Source organism: Oenanthe melanoleuca, chromosome 6, assembly GCF_029582105.1.
Source record: "Oenanthe melanoleuca isolate GR-GAL-2019-014 chromosome 6, OMel1.0, whole genome shotgun sequence".
Lineage (NCBI taxonomy): Eukaryota > Metazoa > Chordata > Aves > Passeriformes > Muscicapidae > Oenanthe > Oenanthe melanoleuca.
The window spans coordinates 26,961,863-26,980,845 of NC_079340.1; the positions used below are offsets into that span (position 1 = coordinate 26,961,863).

Sequence of the window (18,983 nt, forward strand, 5' to 3'; positions counted from 1 at the left end):
GAAATATCAGCAAAAACTACCTGAACACACTGCCACAGAGGAAAGTAACATGGAAATATTAACTTGGAGTAGAAGTGAAAGACAGAGAGAGAAAAACATACCCTTGCATCAGGACAAGGATCTCTGCTAGATGAGCATTACTTTAGATCATGTCCAGAAAAAATCTACTGTTATTTCAAAAGAAGATTTTGTACCAACAGACATCACCTCTGAGTGGTAGCTGAGAGCTGTGCCAGCCCATGAGCCTGAAGAAGAAGAAGCCTCAGATTGAGGAAGCTTGACCCTTTCACTAGAGCAAAGCCAGGTTGCTGAATTTAAGAGCTGCAGAGTGTTTTAGCTCTTTCCCCTGATCAAATTTATGACTATTTTCTATCAGAAAGCAATTCCCTTGCCATCTGCAGGATCAGCCAGATGGTTTAGTGTGTAAATCCACTTTCATTCTTGATACACTGAATGTTTCTGGAGAGAATCCCAAAAACTCACAGCCAAGACCAACACTGAAATTACCTTGTCTTGACATAGGCAGCATAAGAAACCCTGCCATTGTTTAATTAAATGCTGTTTAAATCTGAAGTTGGTTTCAATTTATGGTACCTTTATGACCTTTTAGGGTTCCTACTGTTGCCTTATATTGCAGCCTAGAACAGGAAATCAAGGGACTGTTCAGAAAGCTGTACTAACAAAACCTAAATAAACTGTCTCCAGGCTTTTTTTCTGTATAGGAGACATTGATCACTGCCTCTAATGTGCATATTTTTCATTGCTTCTAAGTGAATATTAATCTTCTGGATTTCCCCTTTTCCAGAGCAGTCTTTAGTTTGCTTCCCATGCAGAAAGAGGAATTTCCTTGTGGGTCATATTTCAGGGTGTTTGTATTTATAAGAGGGCAGTCACAATTCAGGGCAAGGACACACCGTGTTTTGCTGCAGGAGGCAGTACAGGAAATCTGGATTTACTTGAAGGTGTATTTCTCTAAACCCTTCTTCACCATGAAGACATTTTGCTTGTAAGTATTAGCACAGTTTGTTTTCCTTATCTTGGAAATTTTTGAAGTTTTATAATAGCTTTCATCATCATGACTTGAGGCATTTTATTTGTGTTTTGAATGAAGTGTCTCATTGCATTTCAAAAGGTTTGGAGCAATCAAATCCCTGAATGCCTGGCATACAAAAATCTGAGGGGGTATAAACACAGAATTGGCATTTTTGAATTAGACATAACTTGTTTACAATGCTGCTTTTCTTTTGAAAAGACAATTAAATGTAACAATTAAAAACTTTTTCCCAAAAGACAAAGTGAGATAGCACAACTAATCTCACAGGTATTTGTCTTCCCACATGCAAATCTTGACTTTTACTGACATCCAGAAGAGACTTTCATCCTGCCAGAGACTCTTGGAACATTGTTTTGTGGTAATTGCATCGTTTGCCAGTGGAGGTGACTGCCAGTCACACTGAACAGAACAATACATTGCCTTTCATTGCAACCCCAGGTGTGCCCCTGCTATTGACTCTGTGTACAGTCATTTTTAGTTTTGGAAATTGCTTTTTTGTCCTTTTATTTTTCTGGCAGGCAACAGATGAAAACTCTAGAAGGATATTTTATAACAGTTTGTCACAGCATTTGTACAACAAGCCTTTCTCCCCAAAAGGCAAAAATTGCAAAGTTTCCCCAAAAAAAACCTCAGATAAGGACAGAAATGTGCAGAAAGCTCTGATGGACTTAAATTTGCAGCCTGGAACAGGAGGAATGAAATGCTATAGCTTTAGTTGTGTCTCAGGGGTAAAATTCCATGTGCAACCCACCCCATTCCTGACCACCCTACTCCTGACTGTACCATGTTTGCTTTTGGCACCATGGAGTGAATCACTGAAGAGACAGAAACAGAGGAAAGCCCTTAAATCCCTCACTGCAGCCAGAGTTCTCAGTACAGAACCAGAGAACAGCACTTGTAATCCTCCAGGTTTTCCCAGGAGAGGCTCTGTGGTTTCAGGTGGCACAAGAGGGTCTGTGCAACCTCCTTGTAGGTGAAACAACTTCCAGCCAAGATCTGAGTTTGCAGGGAGTGGGAGTTTTGAGGTAAAACAAGGGGAAACTTTTGAAAAGGCATTGTATTAATACAGCAAATTTGCAAATTATTAAAATTGCCATAGTATTATAATTGTGTTTTCTACATATTTTTAAAACTCTTTGGGCCAAGTTATGCCAATTTTATACAGGACTGATCATACTGGCAAAGCAGTGTCAGAGACATACATGGATTCAGTATTCCAGATTACAGGTGTTGTGACCAGTGCAAAAGAAAGGGCCAAAATAAATTATCTTGGCAGCTCTCATCACTTCCAGGCAAATCATCTTTATTGTCCATAAAAATGGACAATATTTCTTATTTGTAATTTTGTGATTGCAAAATAACAAATATAGCATGTAATGTATATTGCAAAATAACAAATATAGCATATAGTGTATATTTTAAAATAACAAATATAGCATATAGTGTATAATTGAGTATGATATTAAATTATTTATAAATATATTTAAATTAGTAGTTGTGGCTATTTTATGTATGTTGATCATCAGTATGAATCTGAACAGTTGTAAAGTTTTTTGTTATTTTCTCAACAGCAATTGTGTGTGCAGTGAAATGCTGCCCAGCAGCAGGCAAACTGAAAGGATATAGCTTCAACATTTTTGCTCTTTTTGTTATCTGAGTGGAAGAAATAACCAGGATGGCTTCTACAAGTAAAAGAAATTCTGCAGGTACAAAATTTCTTGTACTAAAATTCGTCAGTAGTAAAGTTGGGAGATGATCCATCCTTAGCTGATTGAATGTCACTAATACATTTCTTTAGGGGTGCATTTCAGATCACTAATTATGGAGCTAAATAAGACCAGAGCCCAAAAGTTAAATAAGATCAGTTAAGATCTTGATATCTTCTGAGCCCCTGCATTTTCACTATCATTACTTTGCAGTTTGGGTCAGTTGTCAGCATTAGCATCAGGCTCTGTGTTTTATAACTGATTTGTGTTTGTCTTATGGCCATTTAAGCACAGAAACCCAGTGCTAAGCAACAATTTCCAGTTCAAGCAGGTCTTTTTAAAAAGATTAATTGGCAGCAAGTTAAGTAATGGTGCTGTTCATTTCTCTTTGATTAGTGAGAATTCAAAATACATTTTGCCCTGAAGGTGGAGTCTGCAAGCATGGATTCCTCATCAAATCACCACCTCTTCAACTCTTCAGCTCCCAGGTATGCTAGCACAGATTAGTCATATTTCAGCAATCCCTCATAACTGCTATCCTGAATTTTAATGAGAGACAAATTGCTTTTTCTTTGGCAGAATTCCTGGAAAAGGCGTCTTTTTGTCCTGTCCAAATCCAGCAAAGGGAATTACATCCTGAAGTATCTAAAAGGCCAACACGTGAAAGGCTCCATAGCTGTGGATCAGTATGTAGCTCAAATGTATCATCTTTTTTATTTTAAATCATGTACCAGCACTCTTCAATGGCCACTGATTGTACAAGCACTTGCTGCTGACTGGACAAGGGAGGATTGGGTTCTTGATTCAAACCCAATGAATTCCACAAAAGAGTCCTTTGGGATTTGTAGGCTTTGGGTGCAACTGTGATATGTAGAAGTGAAAATCCTGAATTGCTTTGTTGTAATTTAGTTTTGTGTGAGTGATTGTTGTGCTGTATCTGCCAATGGGATACCTGGCTTGGCTCCATGGTCCCAGGCTGTGCTCCTGCAGCAGAACATATTTTACCTCCTGTGAGGACAGGCTATGCCACCCTCAGCTGTGGCACACACCCTTTCCCTGCTTACAGCTTCAGAAAGTGCCTTGCAGGTTTGTGCAAAGGTCTCCTGGCTTTCTCAGAAACCTGATTGTGGTTGCTCTTTGCCTCTTACTCTTCCAAGAAATGGCTCTGTTGTCTCGTTTGGGTTGGTCATTTCATTCCTGGTGCCAGCTGCAGCAAGGCTGAGTGTCACTGGCTTTGGACTGGCAACCTCTGCCATGTCATGGATAGTATGAGATTTGTGCAAGGGAAACAGAAAATGCAATGGGAAATGTAAATATTTTTCTGTCAGTTCTAGAGGTTAATACTCCAGGCTCCTGGAATTGTTAGGCATGGAGGTCACTAACCACATTGCTGTTGTGCTTCTTCCATTAAAAGGATTAAAAGGAGGCTTTCAAAAGTATTGCAGCTTGCTCAGTGGTCTGTGGTTACATTATTACCATAATTATTGTTGTTATTACTTTTATTAATTTGGCTTCTTGGAAGTTAATGGAAGTAGTGCTTCAAGTGTTTCAAGTATCCATTAAGAGTACTTCTGTTCCTCTTCCCCTCTATTAAAACACTATTAATATACAATTAGTTTCAAATCAAATCTATTGTTTTATAGTGGTTAAAAAACTTCCACAATAATTTTTTTTAAATATTGTTTCTTCTCAAGATTCTGAATTAAACCAAAAGCCCCCTTTTCCAGAAATGAGCATCCACAGTCTGGGCACTTTGAAAAACTTAATTTTATATTTTTGCCTGGAGATTTTCTTCACTGAAAGACCACCTCTTTTGAATGTGTACATTTATTTTCTTGAGCACTTTTTTCTGTGGAAAAATGTTGAACTTTTCCCTTGCAGATCTCATAATATTATACTGTGCTTGGAGTATAATATGGACAGGCATACACATATGCATGTCTATTTGTATGTAACTGTGTATAGCTATATGGGGTGTTTCATATGGTTTTCTTCACAGAATGATAAGTATTGAAGTTGGCATAAGTAATGCTGAAATTATGGAAACGGTGAGGAAGATGTTCAAATGCCTTCCTGAGCAGGTGATGTCCATCAGCACTGGAAACAGACGTTACTACTTCATTGGGGACAGCAGGTGGGCAGAGCAAGGTGTCAGTGTGACAGTTGTGTTAAACTAGTGTTTAAACTAATGCTAGCAGCACTAAGCTGCTGCCCCAAGGCAGGACCCTGCTCTTCACAGCCACTGCCTTCCCTTCTGTGATGGCACAGCTCTGGGATGAGGGCATTCAGCTGCCTGACCCAATGGAAAACAGCTTTTTTCTATGGCATTTCCTCCCCTTACTCATAGCTATGTTGATTTTCTGCTGGTTCAGGCAGGTGAGCTCCCCTTCCCTGTGGGGGTGGCAGTGGCAGTGTCTCAGCATGGCAGTGCCATTTCAGACTGTGCTGCTTAGAGAATAGCAAATAGCAGAGACCTTTGCCTTCTCACCCAGCAGCTCCTGGGAGTTAGAAAAGGTTCTGCTCCTCATGGATAAATCACAGGGAATAATATTGCCTGAGAATTAGGTTATTAATTAAGGGGGAAATTCTCCTGAAGGAAAACAGATCCCAGAAGTTCTGACTGGGGATTTTGCTGCAGCAGGGTGGTGCAGTCCCTGCTTTTTCAGGCTGGAATTGAGTCCTGAGCAGGGGTGTTTCTGTGGGGGTGATCAGCCAAAGCTCAGTCAGGTGAGGGAGGAGGGTGTTTGTCACAGTGCTCCTGTGCTGCTGATTCCCAGCATCTCCTCTTCAGTTTCCCAATCACGAGCGTGTCAGGGGAATTTTTGCCTTTTTGCAGAAGAGCAGCTGATGTGTGAAATTCTGATAAGAAGAAAAACACATACCTGAGTGCTACTTGAGCGTGCCACCCAACGCCCTCCCCCTGGGCACGGCTCTCACAGCCACACTCAGTGGGAAACATTCCAGAATTAATCCAAATAAATCCACTGCAAGCATGAAAAACAGCTTCAACCATCCTTCCATGGTGTGTTTCTCATCCTGATGGCCCAAATGCATTCCCAAGCCTTGTTAGCTCTCTGAGTCAGACTTTGCCATCTGGCTATGACCACAAAGCACTCTTTTCTGAAAGGCAGGTGCAGGGTTTCCCCCTTGATCTCAGGAATTTTTGTTTTTGGCCCCACAGGAAGAAGTAGGCAGGCAAAAGGATTGCCCTTGTGTGTTACATGTCAGTAAGTTTTCATTCTTCTTCCAACTTCAGGCAGGAAATAGAGGACTGGGTCACTCTGATATCTTCAATCTGCAGGGAGGACGAAAGAAGTGGATGCTGCCCTCAGGTGACGTGTTACTGTATTTTATTTTAGAAAAAAAAGGCATTTTTTTTTTTCATTACAGAACTGTGCAAAGGAATTTTCCTGATCTTTGTCTTGCAAATTGCCTCTGACCTTGGTTATTCAGAAATTCATTTTCATATAAATCCTGTACCCTGGCTTTTTGCATCAGGCAAGCCTTGCACAGTCTGCCTGCACTGGGGTTGATTTTACACTGGAGAAATCTCTTTGAAGAACAAGCCATATGGAAAAGAGAGGGGGATGGATATTATGCTGCAATGAACAGCACCTTTGATGCATCAGAGTGAAAACTTGTGTGTTATATTTACTGGGTGCATTTCAGACATATTTACATGTTGCTTTACATCAGCCTGTCAGTGTTACAAATCACCTGGAAGCCCTGGTGGCTCAAGCTCAGGCCCAAGATTCTGTGCCTTGTCAGCCAGCCAGGCCCACCAGTTTAGGCTCAGCACTAAGTACTCACATCTCTGCAGCTTCCAGACAGCTCAAATTGCAAGCAGGGCAAATTTATGTCTGCCTGAAAAATGCCATGCAGACAATGCCTCTGAGCCATTGGAAATACAATTTGCTCTGGTGAGATGTGTCAGTATATTTTAGCCCACACCCAACAGGTGTCTGTTTTCTTATTCTGCTTTTCCCTTATTTCTAGAACCAAGATCTTCCAAATCCAGAAGTCAGAAGCAGGCCTTCCTCTTTGCCACTGTCCTTTAATTCTATAGATATGACTAACTTTCCAGACAGGCAAAGCTACCAGAAGGTAAACAAATTAACTCTCCTTAATGAGTCTGTGCCTGGGCATTGACTGTGAAATTTCTTTCTCATGGCTGTTTTTTCCCATCAGAAGTTATTCAGAGTTTCTGCAGTGGGTACCTGGGTGGTTTTTCTGGCTCCTGGGTAGGACCTGGATGGTAACACCACAAAATCCTCACAAGGGAAATAGTTTTGGGGCAAGTCTGCATGTGAGTGAGGGCAAAGAGACAGTAATCACTGGTTGTCTCACCTGACTGGCAAATGTTAGTGCACATTAAGTAAACTCCTGAAGATTTGCTTTGACATGCCTTGGCAGGGGCATGTGATGATTGTTTTGGCAGCTGCTAGCCACATTCCTCCTGATTTGTGATTGTGCTTTTATTTATCAATCTCTTTTTAGGCTGCAAAGCTCAGAGGAGAGTTCAGATCCAATTCCTCTCTGCCTTACTGACTTTCCCCTCAATATTTAAATAGAATGGAGGGGGAGCATTGCTGCTGTCCCACAGCAATTGCAGTGCAGGTATCAGGATGAAACAGCAGCCAAGGAATTGCTGGGTTTCTGTATCCACTGCACTCTGTGAAAATGGCCTGGCAGAGGAAGCTGAATGTGGGTCAAGCACCCCCAGTGTATCTTTATGAGGAGTCAACTTTTTTCCTTTGTATACAGGAGAATGGTTCCTCAGAAGACAAGAACAGGCCTTATTCAGATCCTGGCCCCCATCAGGCTCGGTGTGACTCACCAAGAGAAGTTTTTCCAAGCCTGGTGAGCAGAACAAATCAAACAGCTCTTGCCTTGTTCTGTCTGCAGAAGTGAATATTGGCTTTTATCTCACCTGGATATCTGTGACTACAGATTATCCACCTACTTTCCTAGCACATCGAGTTGATTTCCACTGTGAAAGTTTCCTAAATATTTAGTCTGTTTTCTTGTTTACCACTGAAAATTATCTAAAATCCTGCTTGAAATACCTGAGTTTGTTTGGGAGTTTTGGAGTCAGAGCCTCAGGGCCTCTGTGCAGCAGCTGGAACTTGTGGCTGCTCTCTCAAACTTGATGAAGAAATTTGAGAGAGGGATTTGTCCCTCTCTGCACATTTCTCAGCTGTGCCACAGTTCTTCCTAAATGGTTTATTTCTTCAGCCTTTGCCAGTAGCAATCGAGTCGATGTAACTAAATTACAGAACAAGAGCTTGTTAAATTGAGGCACATCTTAGAACTGACCTTCTGTCAGCATTAATATGTCTCCAAGTCATTTCACTTCCATATCTAGCAGGAGTGATTTGGAAAGATAAAAAGATGAATGTTATCTTGTATTACTGGCTAAGTGTTCTGACCTGTGTTCCCTGAGCTAGTGCCTGCAGCAGTTTTCCCCTGTTGTGGATTTCAGCCTTTACAGCAGTCAAGAGGACAGAAGGCATGACCAAGGCTCTACCACAGCACTCTGCAGCTTAAACCCATCTGTATTGACAATTTATGCATTGAACTATGACCTGCAGTGGCTGAGATACAGGGCAAAGGATTTGTTCTGCTGTCACAGCTAACAGGGTGGTAAATCACATGCTGCAATCACCATCCTTGCATAGAGGCTGACAGCAAGTATGAGATAATACAGCTAAATTTGGTGGGAAGAAGTGAATAGCTGAAACTACATTGCAATGCCATGGGCAGTCAGCATAGCTCAGCTGATGCACAGTACTTTATAAAGTTGCAGTAATTCAGTTGTGAGTCTGAGCTCTGAAATGAGTCTGAGCTCTGAAATGCACTGACTTAACCCTTGGTCTGATTTTAACCAGTCCTGCTCTGGGTATATGTCAAGAATTTCTTTGTGTCTCTTCCTTGTGCATGCCTTTTCAGTCTAATTCATTAATTCTTCTCATACCTATGATGCCTCAGAGGGCAGGTATTATATGCAGCTGTTCAGGCTAGGACAGGCTGACCATGAGGGTTAAAAGATAAGGAATTTGGATTTTAGCTTTTTAGCCTGAAGCAGAGGGAATAGCACAAAGCTCATGTTTCTGTTTTGGCATGTGTGAAAATAAATAACCTTGCTGTATAGAGAACAAGAACCAACAATGTTTGTTCATGGGATAAAAATATTTCTCTTGCCTCATAAGTTTAACATCTGCTAACATCTCCAGACCTATTCTCTGCTCAGTGACATGTAGACAACTGACTTCCTAGATAATTCCTTGTATTTACTTCTTTTTAGCAGTGTGACTCCTCATTTCCCCATCTGATGTGTTTTGCTTTTTATTGGTGGTTCCCTCATCCAGGCCCAGACCTGGAAAACTCTTTGTTAAGTAGTTGTCACTCATGCAAACAGGATTCTCCATGTCAGTGGCTCTTGTCATGCTGGCAGGGACCCTGGAGGGATGTGGGGACCTGGCTCCTTCTCAACCCACCCTTTGGAGCTGCCAAACCTCATCTGACTCAGCAATTCAGTATCAGCTGTTTTGATACACAGCTTTCAACATCTGAAATGCATCAAAATTAGCAGCCCTGCCTTGCATCACCCTGTACTGTGCATTCCTGTTTTGCAGGCAACAGGGCACCCTTGGGATCTGTTCCACACCTGATTTTTTGAAAGAGGGATTCCTCTCTCTAAGGGCAATATATATTTTTCCTTAAGGAGCTTATAGGTAATCAATGACTCAGTTGTTCTCCGAGATTCATTTCTATATTTTGCTACAGCAAATTTTCTCCATAGTCTATTTTCTCTCCAATGTAAATCCATATTATGATTCAACAGACATTTGAAGTTTGTCCTGACTCCCATGGCATGAGTTGATCTTAATGCTATCAAGGCAAGATGGAAACCAAGAAGGAAAAAAAAAATACAATAATCATCCTTAATTAATATTCATTTCCAGTTTCTTCTTGTAACTTGTAAGAAAGTAATTAGTTTAATTTACTTTACCTTGAAAACAGTAATATATTCGTGGCATATTTAGCAGTTATTCAAATTATCACCATGGAAATCAAGGATGTAGGTGTAGAGATAAAAAACAGTTGCATCACAAGCATGGCTCAGAGAATTTAACTGTGAGGCAGCTAAATACTAATTACCATACTCTTCACTACACTGAAGTCAACAAGGAGACATAAAAATAAATAATTTATCTTTGTGACTTGAAAAGGTAAACTTGGTGGAGGCATTAATTTCTCCTTGGCTTACCAAATTGCCTCAAATTTAATGTTTCAGGTATTTATGAAGGCAGAATGTCACTCAGGACACAAAGGATCCTATGTCAGAGCTCCAGCCTTCTGTAGTGTCTTTTTATTCACAGAGAAGTATGAGATAATAAATTTCTCATTAGCCAGGGAAATCCCAAATTCATTCTCTATGATAGTTAAAAGCTGCTTAAAAAGGACAAATATATCCCAATTCACCCCTAGATTTCCTACAGATTTTCTTCATAATATAAGAATTTCAGAACTGATTATAAAAAGAATTTTTTTTCCACACGTGGGACTCTAAATTCATGCAGGTTCATACACAAAGTGTTTAAAACAGTTGATTTTCAAACAAAATAACCGGCTGTGATCATGAAATCAATTGCAACAGCCTGGTTACCACTAATCCATCTATGAGAAATACCAATAGCTGTGGCTGGTTCTTTCTGTGTGCATTGAATTTCAAAATTATGGGCAGGAGCACAGATATAGAAACCTTGTATCTAGAACAGGCTGGCTCTGAGCATATCTCACTTCAAGGAGAAATGTTTTTTACCACGTATTCTGTGAATATTTGCTGATTCTGTTACTTCTCCGCAAAAAGGAAAAATGCACGTTAATCTGTGTTACTGAGCCTGCTAAATACAAACCCATTCTTTCAGCAGGATAAAACTCTGGGAAAGAGTGAGGAAAATCTGCTGTTGTCAGATCCAGAGGAAAGCATCAAAAAGGATGAAGAAGATTATTACCAAACTCCCAGCAATGTTTTGGCACAGGTAGTTTATCAACTGTGGTCTGTTAACACCTCCAAGGACACAGGAGACATTAAATGAGCCAAAGAGGAACTGGTAGGAGGAACCACTTGTACCTTGCAAAAGGAATATATAGATAAAGCAATAGCTAATAGAGCTTTCATTTATACAAGAAAAAAATATGCTAGACTCATTCAAAGGATCTTCCTGGTGCAAAGTGGCATTTTGACAAAAACATTGCTGATTTTGTTGAAATTCTCCAAATTGACTGTTTCATTGTAAATTACTTTTGCCTATTATATAGTGGGGTAGAGTTGTTTCTTTTTCTGAAAGTGAAAACTTCATTTAGAGAATGTAACAGTACATTAGTTTTATATCTTTTGAAATGTAATTCTGTTGCAGCACCAATAAGCTGCATAAAAGCAGCACTTTTAAAAGACTGCAGTACATTTTGGTATCTACATTTCACTGTGAAACAAGGCAGCAGGGAAAATCGTGCTGTTAATTTGATACAAATTTTGACACTCAGTTTGGAAGGCTAATTTCTCTAGGCTTCCCATGCAATTAGTGGTCAGTTTTCTGCAGAAGTCTCAGACTGTACATCTGACTAAAGGACATTGACAATGGCCATGTGGTCATATAATCTAAGTGCTCTAAGTCAAGCACACCCAAAGGGGAAGTCTCCTTTTTCAGCCTGCTTAAATTAAAAGGCAACATTTTGTTGTTGTTGTTGTTGTTGTTTATTTTTTCTGTGGCAGTACTTCAGAATATAGCTGGTCATGTCCCAGTCTGGCAGTGCCAATAATTCCAGCATTAACTTGCAAGTTTCAAGCACCTGGGAATTGACTGATTTAAAGAAACCCAGGCTATATTAGCCAATATGTTTAAACAGCATGAGCACTGAACAAAATAAGGAAATTAATGGAGTTTCTTTTGTAGGCAATGACATTAATATCTTAAATTGCTGTGTGTTCCTGACAGTGCACTACTGAAGTGTCAAATCCTGACCCTACAGCTGAGTCTGATGTTCCTGTGCAAGAGATGCCAGTGCAGAGCAACCCAGTAAAGGAGAACATTTACATGTCAATGAAATCACTGTAAGTAACAACTTCATTCATGTTTTTGAAATTAAAAGCTACATAGCAATAGAGATAGAGCTGACATCTCTGGTATTTGCATAACAAGATCTAGAGGCTGCATCTTGTTTGAATGTTGGGACTTCAGAAAGTTCAGCACTCATGGGACAACTGGAGTCAAATTCAAACTCATCAACATGAAATTTAAGCTCACACTGCAGACTCCTGCACCTACACAGGCTCTGACTATACAATGCAGCAGCTTTTGTTGACTCATACTTTTTCTGAGTTTTCATGACACAACAGCTCACCACTTTACTGAGTCACTGCAGCCAAACTCCAACAACCTTTCAGACAGGTGCTCTCCAAAGCAGGCAGCATTATCCAGAGGTCAAAAGAGAAAGGTAGAGATGGGGCATTAGCTCCCAAATTTTCCATTAAGAAGTTATGTGACTTAGGACATGAATTTCCTTTTATTTTGCCATCCAAAGAGCAGCTCTGTCGCTGTGTATTTTGAAGGTACAGTGTTTGCCACTTCACTGGACTTTGTGTCACAGTTTTAGGGCCACAAGAAAACTTTACAACCTCCACAAGATAGCACTGAATACTGAAGAGAATTGTGCCTGCAGGATAAAGCTCCTCCTGAGCTAGCAGCTGTTAGCTGACACCTACAGTCAGTCAGATATTAGTCCACATGGAGGGAGGCAACTGGAAATGCAGACCCACTAGCCAGTCAACCCCAACAGATTAATTCAAGCTTGACTGTGTCTTTGGGACCCCCTAAATGGGATTACTATAAAATCCTCACAAGGTTATGCCATCTGAGTTAAAATATACCAAGAGCAGCTTTTGCTACTAACCCCAGCCTTGTTTGGGGCACAATGGGGAGGCAGCTCCAAGTAATATTAAGCTTATCAAATAAAACTAAAAGGAGTTCAAGTAGTTCTGAGTTATCACATCTCCCAAGAGATAGCTTTACATCCCTGCAGAACCCAGTACAGCCAAGTCCAACAATCTGTACTCAGTTTCTTTGTCGAGGCATGCTGTGAGCTGAAATGTTTCCAGGCTTAATAAATAGTTTTTGCATACTGAAAACGTTTATTTTGAGATTTATGGTCCATTTTTAGAAGGGCTGTTTATTTTACTTAGATTTTATTTTGTCCACTGGATATTCTACAAGAACTTGTTATTCTTTGCTTTATTGAGGGCTGCTTGATCCATCTTCAAAAACAGCAAGAGTGCTTGGAATTGTCAAACCCATTAATTTTTATCATCATTCCTCTTTAGTAAGCTGCTGGATGAGAGATGCCAGCTCACGTGCAGACGTGATGGGCTCCCATCCCCTCCCAAATGCCAGAACAACAGCCCAAGAGGCTTGGAAGCAGACAAAGACACAAAATTCCCAGAAAGCAGCATAAACCTGAAGCCAACCCTCCAGAGAAGACAAAACTCTTTACCCCTCTCAGTGGTTCACTTGTCTATCCTGCTCAGGTAAGTGTCTTCTCCAGCTGGTTGCAGAGAAGACAAATGTGTTCATGGGCTCCATCTTGCCAAGCCTGTCAGCATTCCAGAGGCACTTGGATGATGCTCTTAGTCATAGCACTTAGTTTTAAGGAGTCTGCGAGGAGCAGGGAGTTGGACTCAATGATCCTTATGGATCCCTTCCAATTTGAGCTGTTCTGTGATTCTGTGGTCTCTGATGTTTTTCTCTCAGTCAAGTTACAGATGAGATGCAGCTGCAGAAACTGGATATTTTCGTACCCCTGGCTGATATTAACAATTACCTAAAACTTACTGAAGCAGCAGGACGAATATGGTAAGTCTGGATGTCTTGTGACAGTGCCTGTGAGATGGGAGCAAGTGACAGGCACAGAAGTGTTCAACTGTGCAGTTTTGGCAGGGCAGAACAGAGCAGGGGCAGTGCTTGTTGGCACTTCAGGGATTCCTCCTGCTCTCTCATTCTTTGTGTACTTGAGTTTGTATTTCAAATGCTGTTTTGAAGGTCTCTACAGAGTCCAGCATGCTGTGTAATAATTAGTGATGGTTGCAATCAGAATCAGATCAGAAAGTTACAAAGTCACTGAGCACAGGTGTCACTTCCAGAGGGCAGCCCATCAGTGCAGTCCTGCCTGCACTGCACTGACTGAATCCCTGTGTGTTTCCTTTACTGTCTGTGCTCCACAGCGTTTCCCAGTGGGCTGGTCCTTGCAGGCTGGGCTGTTTGTTTAACCACGGGGACCATGTGGTGGCTGTTAATGATCTGCAGCCCCAGGGTGTGGAGGAAGCTTACTTCTTCATCAGCAGGTCCACCAGAAAGGAGGTGAGCTTGGCTAACCTTGACTCAAATGTATTGAGCCAAATGAGAAAGCAATTCCCTTTTTTTGCATTTCAAGAGGGTCAATCCAAACCAGTTTACTCTGGTCTAGGTTTGGCATGAGTAACTCTAGCACCAAATATCTCCTCAGCATCATTCTGATGTGGTGTCTTGTACTCCTGAGCTGTGTGGGGAATGCAAGGCCAGCACTGCAGAACTTGAAGAGTTTGAGCAACACCAAGAGATGTTTCTGGGCAACCATAACCAAGAGTTACTTGGGATTTTTTTGCCTATGCATATAAATTGCAAGTTTTGGGAAATAAATCTTTGCCTCCAGTAGATGTGTGGCTGCTTATAATGGTTTTTGGTATTGAGGACAGAGCCCTGGACTCTTGTGTCCTATTGCTTATCAAGCTCTACACCTCTGTATGAGATTGTGTTTTTTGAAGAACATGGGACATTTCTAAGATATTCTTTAACCCAGCTGTGATCTCCAGTGTGTTTCTGAACTCATATTTCAGTATTCGGGTTCATGACCCATATCCAAACACATTCATTTTTGAATTCTGCTGAGAAAGTTGAGGTCATGAGATGCTATTGCCATCTAAAGAAAGGAAAGCTAGTCTCAGCAAGGAAAAAAAAAAAAAACTCATCTCTCTTAATGGGGAATTTTTATTTAGCTAGTTCAAGTACAAGTAAGATAGTTGCATAAATGTTGATCAGATATAACAAGCTATAAAAATGCCTTTTTTTTTTCTTTTTTAAGGTGAAACTTACTGTATGCAGGATTCCACATTCAGACATCTTCCATGCTAAAGGCTGCTCATGTTCCTGAAAAAAAAGACCTCAATGATTAAGTAAGTGCCAAAACTCAAGGGAGAAGATCAGGGAGGAGAAAGTGATGTATGGAATACAGAGATAATCATCTTCTTGAGCTGCCAGGCATCTCTTGCTGCTGATGTGCACAGAACAGAGAATGCAGATTTTGTTTTCTGTCCTAATAACTCATTTTGTGGCATGAATGGCATGTATTTGTCTTATATTTCATGTTGGCATGTATTTCTGTAACATGAGAGAAAATGATTGTCAGATAATTTAAGTGACCTTTGCACTGTGTATACTTTTCATTTCAGCAGAAAATACTGGTTGGTGCCTCTGCTCACCTCTTTACACTGAGTTACAATGATTTATTACTGAACTCCTGATCAGTTAGAGGTGGGAAGACAATGAGCATTTGGACTAAAGCTGTGTTTTCCTTGGATTCTCCTTAGCTACAAAAAGGCTCAAGTGAGCTAAGAGCTGCAGTGTTGGAGGAAAGGCTGGTATATAAAATATTGTGTAGTGATTTGGTGGGACCTCTTTTGTGTTATGCCCCTCTTATGATACAGCCACAAAAGTACATCCAAGGGATGACAGAAAGAAGAGCTGGTTAGAGAAAAGGAAATGTGTCTGGAGCACCTTTGGGTTCACTGACATCCAAAATAAGCCCTAAGTGAAAAAGGAATGAATGGATTTGGGAGAGAGAAGGGCTGGCTGCTCTGTGAAAGGGTTCCTGGTAAAGACTGGGAGAACCATGGAGGGAAATGATGTAGCTGAAGGCATGTGCTCTCCCCCCAGTGCAAACAGAGTTCACTGTTTCCCACAGAGGATGTCTGGATGCTACCAAGCAGTACCACAGGGATGCTACTAGTGCAGCAGGATTTCCAGAGCAAGTGCTGATTTGTTTCCCAAACAAGAATATTTCCTGTGAATATTTATTTGTGGACATGCCTTCCTCACATTGCTACCACAGAAACATGACCAATTTTCAGCTGATAGCACACCAAAAGGAAATGGATGAGGAACTGCCTTCAGGAGTGCTGCAGTGGATGCCAAAAGGGAGTTTTGTCCTGTCCTCTGCTGCTTACAGCACCATGGTGTGACATGGCAGAACACATCCCTGTGCCCTGTATGAACACAGACACATTGTGTGTGAATTTTTACACACACATATTGCTGTAAAATAGAGACTGACAATATACAGTGATGTGGCAACAAACAGAATCACTGGGTTTGAGTAGTGATAATTTTATCTTGCCAGATACAACCAAAATAACTACTGGGTTTAGCAGGCACAGGATTACTGACATTAAGAGATTTATATAAGCTTTGATTAAGGTGGATTTGGCTCAAAGGAGGTATTTATCCAGCCTCCAATTGAATAAGGCCAATTTGGCTACTCCAGTAAGGAATTACACTCACAAAAAATCAGCATTGCTGCAACTTACTTTAATAGTAAATTTGACAAATGTGCTGAACTTTAAAAAAAATCGTTATAAAATTTTATTGAGCTGAAGATGAAAACAGTATAGTGTAACTCAAAACAGGCAAACACAAATATGTATATAATCTATTCAGACTCAGCTCCTGTTCAAAAGATTAATTTCCAGACTGAATGTTTCCACAGCCTGTCACTTCTGCTTTTGAGATAAGAGTGTTTGGGACATGCTTGCTTCTCAAGATGGAAAAGATCACATTTTGATTTTGCTGTTTCAGGGGTGTTCAAAGGCCTGTTTGTGCTGAATTCTGCATAAATACAGAGGGAACTCCCAGTTCTGGAGCTACAGAGGCTGAAAATGCAGAAAACACATTCCTTGGGAGCTCTTCTCCAAAGCTGCTATGGGATGCTTTGCTCTGCACTGCTGCTTTGAGCACAGCAAATCCATTTCTGCCTAAGGAGCCCCAGAGGGATGGGATGGGATGGCTACCACTGCACTACCACTGCACAGGGCTTCTTCCAGCCCTGTAACTCTGTCAGTCTGCTAGCACAGTCCCCATGGCCTGAATCCTGAAATCACACATCACCTACTTCAACAGCATCTACTCAGGATCTCATCCTCAGCCTTTCCTGGCCAAAGTTTGCATCAACTCTTCTTCTGAACTGTGGAAAAGGAAAGTCCAAACTTTGTTGTGTTGTTTCAAGACTCATATCTCTGTAAAATTAGGAATTTTTTTTTTCTAATACTTATCCTAGACATTTTTTTTTCAGAAAATTACATGATTTTTTCTCACCCTGTTTTTAGTGGGCATAGAGAACATTTGGATTGCCACTGTCTGCAGAGAAATCATCATTATGGAAGGTGGTTTTCTACCAGTTCTCCCTTCTCTTTTTCTTAGACCAATCATCCTGCTTTCTTCCATCATTTTTTCAAACAGTTCCTGAAAATGGCCACATGACACTGAACTGTGAGACAAATGCCATGTGTTTCCAGTTATGGATGGACAAAGGAGATGACAAATTGAAATTAAAATAATTTCATTAAAAAGAAATCCAAAGCCATGAAGCAATTTCCTAGAACTTCATAGAGAAACATTTCTCAAAAGATGTGAATTAGTGAAGAAGATGCCCCATGGTGGTGGGAGAAAAGCCACCTCCATGGAACCTGCTGCTGAAGCAGATGCTGAGCACTGCCTGCTGCCCCTCTTACCATGGAAGAATGTTACTTTTGGACAAAATCAGGATTTGGTTAGATATAGCACGTACAGAATAATTCCAGGTTATTTTAGAGAACGGGGGGATCACTTCTGTACTTCAGTAAACAGTTACAGATGTGTTACTCCATAATAGATGATTATGTCACTTTGTACAATGCTAAATGCAGATAATTAATGTCACATATTGGCTGATTCATAACACTTACAGAGACACAATATGGAAATGACATTGGTACAGTAAATTCTGGTAGGGTGTGTGAAGTTGTCCACCTACATGTGATTAATAAATGTGCTAACACTTTACAACACATTGTATGCTGCAAAACACCTCATTTTGTCCTAATATAGCCCCTCCTTGTCATGCAAAGATTACCTATAACTTCCCAGTAATCTGCAGCTGAGTCACTAAACTTTTTTTAAAAAGCTACACTTAAATAAAGATTTAGGTTGTTTCTCTGGCTGTTAATTTGTGGCACATTCCTATGCTGCATTCACTCATTAGTGGCTGCTAATATTTCCCCTTGGATTCCCAAACATGAATCATGCTTTTTCTACCAGCATCTAGCTAGGAAGATGGCAATTGCCCAGGAGAAAAGAGTCCTGGAAGAGACAGAAAGTGATGGTAAGGGAAGTCTCTGAATTGATGTGAGGCCATTGAAGTTAAGAAAAATAAAAAGCCTATTGAGCAGAAAGCACAAACCAGACCACACAACCTCCACACTTCCTCCCAAGGGCAGCACTCCTGAGAACTGGGGCTGGATCATAAAGTGATCAGGAGAGCACAAGTCCTGCAGGAAAATGAGTCCAGCCAGGAAGGGCTGTGCAGTGTCCACCCTGAAGTGAGCCAGACAAAAGCTTTGTGTAATGCTTAATTCTCTTATTAGAGTTGCTATCTCCAGCCTGGGGGATTGGAGGATATCCTGGGGGATATATAATAGGGATATCTAAATAAATACCTACATATCTAATAGGGATAGCTAAACAGCAGCCAGACATACTTCAGTGTGGCTGGAATTTCTGCAAAGGGATTCAAACAGGAGCAACTGCAATAAAGGAGAGTGATGATACCGTGCACACTGCAGAGAGAGTGGATCTGTGGTGAGCTGGGGACACCAGGTGCTTAATCTGTGTTTTACCCCAGATTTTCTGGTGACCTCAGTAGAGCCACTTCCTCACACACACTCAGTAAAATTCAATAAGTGGTTTCAGGCACATTTGCATCGTGCTGTCTGTTACCATGAATGTGATCTCCAGCACTACATTCAGTACTAGGAATTGCTTTATCTCCCAGAAAATTTCTGGGAAAGCCTCTGTCAGACATGTAACAGGCATGAGGGT

At 40.9% G+C, this 18,983-nt stretch overlaps 1 protein-coding gene across 2 annotated transcripts; it reads left to right on the top strand.

The window, feature by feature from the left end:
- The first annotated feature begins 905 nt into the window (after positions 1-905).
- PLEKHS1 (pleckstrin homology domain containing S1) lies at positions 906-17,955 on the top strand. Of its 2 annotated transcripts, none has more exons than XM_056494450.1 (15): positions 906-1,006; positions 2,626-2,760; positions 3,157-3,248; positions 3,340-3,446; positions 4,760-4,894; positions 6,017-6,092; positions 6,757-6,864; positions 7,525-7,620; positions 10,692-10,805; positions 11,763-11,878; positions 13,145-13,348; positions 13,572-13,673; positions 14,042-14,177; positions 14,938-15,028; positions 16,707-17,955. In XM_056494450.1, the coding sequence occupies exons 2-14, from the start codon at positions 2,730-2,732 to the stop codon at positions 15,004-15,006; spliced, it is 1,386 nt and encodes a 461-aa protein (XP_056350425.1). In that variant the 5' UTR covers positions 906-1,006; positions 2,626-2,729; the 3' UTR covers positions 15,007-15,028; positions 16,707-17,955. The 2 variants fall into 2 exon arrangements, with proteins under 2 accessions (XP_056350425.1, XP_056350427.1); XM_056494452.1 differs by having other exon boundaries at positions 10,695-10,805.
- Positions 17,956-18,983: the final 1,028 nt, after the last annotated feature.